This window comes from Mirounga angustirostris, unplaced genomic scaffold (genome assembly GCF_029215605.1).
Source record: "Mirounga angustirostris isolate CCGP_5_RB_7025 unplaced genomic scaffold, mMirAng1.0.hap1 SCAF_5, whole genome shotgun sequence".
Classification (NCBI taxonomy): domain Eukaryota; kingdom Metazoa; phylum Chordata; class Mammalia; order Carnivora; family Phocidae; genus Mirounga; species Mirounga angustirostris.
In genome coordinates, this window is record NW_026991713.1 from 61,493,157 (window position 1) to 61,500,652 (window position 7,496).

The following is a 7,496-nucleotide window of genomic DNA, read 5'->3' on the forward strand; positions in this document are numbered from 1 at the left end:
ACCACTCTCAGCTCTGAGAGTTGGCCCGCAGTTCCTAGCCACGTGGCCCCCATGGGCAGTTCACACACGGATATTTACTTTCCTCCAAACCAGCTGGAGCATTTCTGACTTCTTCTTCCGCAATCAGCTGTGAAAACTGCTTTCATAGGGCTAGCACAGTCAGGTCAGGTCTATCACAACAGTCCCCTTAGCTGAAGATCAACTGATTTGGGACCTTAATCACATCTGCATAATCCCTCCAAGGCGTACCTAGATTCGTGTTTAATAACTGGAAGGTGGTATATTCCAAAGGCAGGAAATCTTGGGGGGAGGAGGCAGAGGGTGGACTGTGGTAGGAAGAATCACCTTATATTTTATTTATTGTCTATCTCACCTGCCAGAAAGTAAGCTTCATGAAGGAAGGCTTTTTTTTGTTTCGTTTTGTTTTTAAAAATTTTATTTATTTGACAGAGAGAGACACAGCGAGACAGGGAACACAAGCAGGGGGAGTGGGAGAGGGAGAAGCAGGCTTCCCACCGAGCAGGGAGCCCGATGCGGGGCTCGATCCCAGGACCCTGGGATCATGACCTGAGCCGAAGGCAGACGCTTAATGACTGAGCCACCCAGGCGCCCCAAAGGAAGGCATTTGTATGTCTTTTTGCTTACTGTTGTATCTCTAGAACCTAGGTGCTCAATAAATATGTGTTAAAGGAATCTTCAGATCACTATACATTTACTTAGATCACTACATATCTATATATCACTATATATATAGATCACTATATATAGATATCTATATATATTTACTTCAGATAACTATATATTTACAGACTGGAAATGGGACTTCTCTCTATATTCAAATTCTGGTTCAGTGAAACCATTTAGGAATCCTTGGAATTCCATATAATTTTATCTCTGCCACAATGATCTGTGTATGGCTTTAACAAAATACAGGTGATCCTCATTTTTCATAGATTCCATATTCATTAAAATTTATCTGTAACCCCAAAATCAATACTCTCAGTGCTTTCACGGTCATTCACAGACATGTGCAGTGGTAAAAAATGGGAATCACCCAATGACATGTCCCCAGTTGATGGTGAACAAGGTGACAATGCTCTGCCTTCCTGTTTCAGCTTTCATACTGTAAATATGAATTCTTTTCATAGTATATTCTGTGCCTTTTCACCTTTTTGCATTTTCGTGTTGGTGGTGGGGATTTCGCTGTTTAAAATGGCCCCCAAGAGCAGCGCTAAAATGCTCTCCAGTGTTCCCAAGCTCAAGGAGACAGTGATGTACCTTGCAGAGAAAATACGTCTATCAGGTAAGTGTCGTTCAGGCTTTCATTATAGTGCTGCTGGCCTTAAGTCCAAGGTTAATTAACCAATGTATATTAAATAAGGTGTCTTTAACCAGAAACACACACATAGCAAGGTTATGTACTGACTGGTCGATGAAGAGGTGGTGACCAGTGGCTCACAGGAACCTAACCCCATCTTTCCCCTAGGAGCAGTGGTTCAGTATTTGCTAATCCAGTGTTCCAGTCGACTTTATAGAACATAAGTACCACGAATAATGACACTTGACTGTATTAGCCTCATTTTACAGATGAAACAATGAAGTTGAGAGAGATGTGAAAAGGTAGCTCTCAGCACACTCTAGCACATCATTATGTTTTATTTTCCCCAGAGCACTTAAGACTGAGAATTGTGTTTACTTATTTATCTTCAGTCTGAGCCACTGCTATTGTAAGTTCTGTGACAGTTAGGTACTTAGGGATTTTTGTCCATCTTGTTCTCTCAGGGTTATTTCCCCAAGCCAAGAACCATTCCAGGCACATACCCAACCTAACGAATAAAGAAATCTCCCATATGTAATTGTGTAAATATCAGGGGTGATTGACACTTTAAAGGGAAGGGCAGTTACTTTCATTATGTTAAATTCAAAATATTTAGTAAGACAAACGCAGGCTTAGGATGAAGTGGAGAGAGAAGAAAGAAAACCAAAAAGAACCCCAGAGCTCCCTGAGGTGTCACTGTCTCTGAAACCCAGAGAGCAGGTCAGATTGTCTGGGATGCAAATGCCATGGCTCAACCAAATGCTGGCAGCTCTACCAAGCAAGGGAAAGAGAGATACACTCTGAAACAGTATTTCTGCTTGGTGTTACAGGTGTCCTTGATGGAGAAGCCAGCAGGCAGAGAGAATAGGCAAGAGCAGGGATGGTGCCTCCAGGAGCCCAAGCTCAGGTCAAACCACATGTGCGAGAGACACTGAGGAGAGCAAAAACCCGGAGCAGGCAGGCAGGTAGGTATTGGAACCTGGCCACGAGGCGGAGCCTACAGAGGGGCAGAAATGCAGCGGAGACTGCGGGTCTGAGGAGCCAATTCCTTCAGAGGCCTCAGCATTCCCAGCCCAGGCGGAACTGATGGGCCACGGATGCCAGCAGCACTTCCAGCATCAGAGGGATGGATGAGAAAGAGGGCTCTAGGATTTTCTTTTTATAAACACAGAGAGGAAAATGAGCTAAGACCCTCTTACATCAACTCCTACTGTAACAGACAAATAACACAAGACAAAGAGGCGGGATTCCAGAATTACTGTTCACTGCTGCTCTGGGCAAAACTTGAACAGTAAACAATAAGGATTTCAAAATTAAAACAAAAGAGCCACTTCAGTATTCTAATTTAACCTTCAAAAATAAAGAAGATCTAAAGCACCATGAACTGAGAATTCCATTCCACCTCAACACCCTGTACTCCTGAGTTATGAGAGCAGACTGCAACGCAACTCAACTCATGTTCCAAAATGCAACAAGCAGCTTCGACAGGACATGCCGAAAGAAGCAGCACGGCTCCTCGTCTCCTCGTTTACTGATTCATATTTTGGTAGCAAGGTTACAATTAGCTCACCAGTGGAGAATAAACCTATTTATAACACAGCAGTCCACCTGAAAGACACAATCATCTAAAAAGGTTTTTAGAGGAAAATGAAGTGCAGCTTCTTCCTGTGCTGATTGCAGCTTCCCAAGGTCCTTTCGGATGAAGTCCTCAGTCTAACCTTCCTGTGTTCACAGGCACCATTCCAGCCCCTTCTCAGCCTCCATGTTCTTATGTAACATTTACATAGTGCCATAAACATACCCAGAGTTGCGTAAGAATTAAAACGTTGCCAAACCAATAAAGCCTAAAGCAGGTCACTCCCTTCAAACTGTCTTTGATTAGCACAGGTACGCTGCCCGGTCTACGATGTAAGAGCCTGTCAAAAGACAGAAATTAACTTGAGGAAATCTGAAATAGTCTACAAAAAAAAAAAAAAAAAAAAAAGCACAAATCAGAAGAAATTAACCACGCTGTGGCCTGTGGTGCTTCTATCAATCCCAAGAGTATGTTACTCTGCTCCATAAGATAAAAAGTAACCCAACATTGCTTGTTCCCTGAAGTCAGAAACTGTGTCTAAAAATACCTCCCAGCCAACTGGCTATCAGTAAGTTAGTCTCACAAATGTCCCAATAAGAACTACATGGGCTGTTTCCTTACTTTACAGAGAGAAAACTGAGGCAGTCACAGAAAGGTTAAGCAAGTGACTTGTTCAAGGACAACCTGTAAGGGAGCAAAGTTCTGGGGCTGAGATCTGGCCTCCTCCCTCCATCTGGCTCCAACCTTTAACCAGAGTAGCCATTTAATATGTTTTAATCACATCTGTTCCAGGAGCTCTTTTAACAAAATCAACCAGAGATTCTCTTTTTCTCTACAAGAGTTCACTTTCACTGTACTTCAAATCCATGTGCACTCAACAAAATTACAAGACTTGGCCTGAAATTAGATTTTTAAGTCTGTTCACAGAAATCCAAAATGTTCCTATCAGAACCTCAAACGTCTCCCTTGTTGCTTTTGTCTTAAGAAATTTATGTCATGTTCTCCCTTTACTAATGCAAGTTTACATTTTAAAATACTGATGTGAAAATTCCAAAGTGAGGCCTTCAAACCTGCTACACCTATCAAGCGGATGCTGCTTATAACCTGGAACTCATTCTCCTTGTCACTGGCCTTTTACTAAGTCGCAGTTAATGCACTAATAGAACACCTATCCCTTGCTGCCCTCATGTCATGTCCAAGTACCAGCCATCAGGGCTGCCTGGCTCAGCCACTCCTCCAGCTCACCTAGGGGAACACACAGAGGTAGTGCAGGGGAGGAAAGCAATCAACTTCTTGTTAATCCCACAGCCTCTATTTTCCCAGAACTGACGTTTTACTTTAAGCCTCTTGCAACAGTGGTCTCTGTAGCATGCACTATTGGCAACTACATGTGTCCCGGAAAAAACTGTAGTGTCTGGCCAAGAAGTTTAAAGGCCTTCGAGAATGTTTGCTGGACACACAACCTAATTTCCAATTTACCAAAAAAAGAAACTAACTCCCTATTATGCCCACCCATCCTCACCCTAACAAACATCCATTTTAGGAAGGTTACAAAAAATGAACTCTGCCCTATTCAGAACCAGCTGGATTACCAATTAAACATTTTTAACTAGGCTCACCACAAGAAAAACCCCACAGACACTACACCAAATCAACAGGGAAATGGCTGTTAAAAATCTTAACTATATTAGGGACAGTATAAAAAATTTTATGGAAAGAATGCAAAGATTTATTCAGACACATACAAAATGACAAACCTGATGGCTGAGTCTCCTTATTTACTATCCTACTAGAGAAATAACATTATGTTACACATCCAAAAACATGGCCCATAACAATGCCCAGCGAACATTATTCACAAAAACCATTATCTTACAACTGTCAGCCCATGTTCGTAGACCTTCATCGTGTTTATCAGACCCCATGGCATATTACCCATGCACAGAGCAGCGAGACCCAGGAACACACACGAGGTGCTTAACAGAAGCATTAGCCAGTGAACAAAGACCCCACTGCACAGACTACACCACTGGGAACAAATATCAAAGCTAGAGATAATGAACTTGTTTTTGAGACTCCAAAGTAGGATGATGTCTTTTCTTGTTTGTCTGGTTTATTAAAGAAGCCTGAACCCACCTGAGAATCATTATTTTTAGTAGAGAGGAGAGCCACAGAACACACACTTGATCTCCCATAGCTGGAAGGTTAAGGGCTGCTGAGAAGTCAAAGCCCAGGGTTTGTACATCGGGGATCGAATACAATCCTCATCGTCTCTCCCAGATCCATCTGTGGGTCAATAATCACTTTAATATAACTGCCAAATATAACCTTCATCTGCTACCCCAATGCCAAAACACATTTCAGACGAGTCTCTTAAATTAAATATTTTAGGGTTTCATCTGCTCTTCTTAGCCCCCAAAGCCTCATAAACAACACACCCAGTCGAGTGTCCCACAGAAAGGTACCCACCTCTATACTGAGAAGGGTGGGGGTGGTGTCAGGGAGCAGAAGGCTGTGGGGGTTGGAAGGTAAGGGGTGTGTGAGGGTGGGGGAGTGCGTGGGGGGCAGGGCTGGGAAAAGGGATTGTGTGGGAAGGTAAATAAGTACTGACCAAGGGCCGGGGAGTCGGTCCAGTGGTGGGATCTTTAAATAATCTTGGGGGTTGGAGGGAGGTTCTAGGATTTCACCTGAAAGGCATCCACAAAGTGATTAACTGAATGGGCCCCCTGGGGTGGGGTGGGGGAAGCGAGGTGGAAAGCAAATACACCTAGATGCAGATTAACCGTTCTGGAACCAGGTTTCCTAGGGTTAGAGAGATTTCAAAGCCAAGCTCCAAAACGTTTAGGGGCCTGTTGGTCTCCCTTCCTCCAAACAGCTTCCACAGGGCATGTGTATGTGGGGGGGTTTTGCCCCCCTGAACTCAAGGGGGCTGCACGTAGGGGAAATGTGACTCCCTTTCCCAGAACATAGGGAGGAAGCAGAGGGAAGGGAAGAGACACACCAAGTGCAGGTCCTGAAGGAAAGGTTAGAGACCCCTTCCCCTGTCATCTGAGGTGCGCAAGGGCTCGCCACATCAGGATACCTCGGAGAAGCAAAGACCCATCGCCTGAGCCCCTTAATCTTGGCGGGAGAAAAGGCGCCCCCCAAGAGCATCTGGAGGGAGGGAATGAAGACCCCCGCCCCTGGACATGCTGAGAGGCAGAAGCACGGACCTCCAAATCTCGGGGAAGGGAGCCTGCCCTCCCCTCTATAGAACAAGGGGGTGCTGGGAGCGCGACCCTGAGAGCTCCCCGAATCCAGTTCCGCCTGGAAGAGGGCTCGGGTCCCCAGGGGCCCTGCGTGAGCTCGGTCCCAGCTGGGCAGCTGCGCCTCGGAAGTCTGGGGACACCGACCACGGTCACCCCGACTCCTCCGCGCCCCCCACCCGGCCATATTGTGCGCGTGGGGAGGGGGCGCGCTGTAGCCAGGGGCCGCGGCGCGAGGCCTCGCCCTCGCCCGGCCCTCTCCATCCCGGCCCCCGCCCCCCGGCCCGGGACTCACCCTGGATCCCCCGGGGCCCGGACCCGCAGCTGCCGGCGAGCAGGAGGACTACAAGGGGGAAGAAGGAGGAGGCTCCGGCCGACTCCGCCATAGTAACCGCCGCCGCCGCCGCCGCCGCCGCCGCCGCAGCCCAGCAGCGCCCAGCGCGCGCGCGCGCGCCCCCGGCGCCTCCCCTCCTCCCTCGGCCCGGCTCCCGCCTCCCTCTCCTCCGCCCGGCGCCGGCACGTGCGCTCCCGGCCGAGCCGGCGCCGCGGCCGCCGCGCGCGCCCCCGAAGGGCGGGGCCGGGTGCGCGCGGGCGCCCGCCTTAAAGGGGAGTGTCCCTGTTAAAGGGGTGGGAGGGGCTCGCGCCTCGGCCACCTCACGGGTGGGTGCCGAGCGCTCCGCGGAGAGGCCCGAGTCTGACACGCGGCCTCCACCCTGGCCTGCACCCCGCCCGGCGCACAGTTATCAGCACCCACCCCCTCCTCCGCATCGAATGTTCTACTGGTCGCGTGCGTGTGTTCTGTTCCCTCCATCCCCACTGCCTCGTCTCGAGCCCCCATCACGTCTCACGTCCCGCCGGGTCCTCGTAACCCGCCTCCCTGTCCCGCGCGGCCGCCTGCGGTCCGCTGGACGCAGGCAACCTGAGTGAGCGCATCCTGGGGTGCCCCTTTGCAGAACAGAGCCAGGTTTTCAATGCTAGCGCTCAGTCTTGGTGAGGGTGCTGCGGGAGGCACTCCCATTCTGCTGGGAGGTAGAACCCTTTTGGTAAACAGTTTGACATTATATATCAAACGCCTTAAAATATCCATACCCATGGGCTGGTATTATTCCTTATCTGTCTTCAAGAAATAATAGAGATGAGGACCAATATGTATGAAAAATGTTAACAGTTGCATGTTTATCATTATAAAAAGCTGGACACTTATGCAGTAAATGATGGCCCATCCATGTGATGGAGCATTACTTAGTAATTACAAATTATATTTATAAAAACCAATAAGGTAAGATGTTTGTGAGATAATGTTAAATGAGCAAGCAAAATACCAAACTATTTGCAGTATTATTCTAATTTTGTTGAT

The 7,496-nt window shown here is 47.7% G+C and overlaps 1 protein-coding gene across 4 annotated transcripts in view; it reads right to left on the bottom strand.

Annotated features, from left to right (window-relative positions):
* The window catches only part of ACVR1B (activin A receptor type 1B), a 34,462-nt gene extending 27,814 nt beyond the window's left edge, over nt 1-6,648 (bottom strand). The window contains exons 1-2 of one of the 4 annotated variants that reach the window (XM_045873398.3): nt 6,435-6,579; nt 5,031-5,180 (exon numbers count right to left, since the gene is read on the bottom strand). Coding sequence is in view for 3 of the 4 variants with exons in the window: in XM_045873399.3 (XP_045729355.1) it covers nt 6,435-6,525 (91 nt within the window). In the remaining variant the exon portion in view is untranslated. Of the gene's footprint in view, nt 1-5,030; nt 5,181-6,434 lie in introns of all 4 variants that reach the window. The other 3 variants (XM_045873399.3, XM_064591224.1, XM_045873396.3) reach the window with 3 other exon arrangements.
* Between the last annotated feature and the right edge of the window lie 848 nt (nt 6,649-7,496).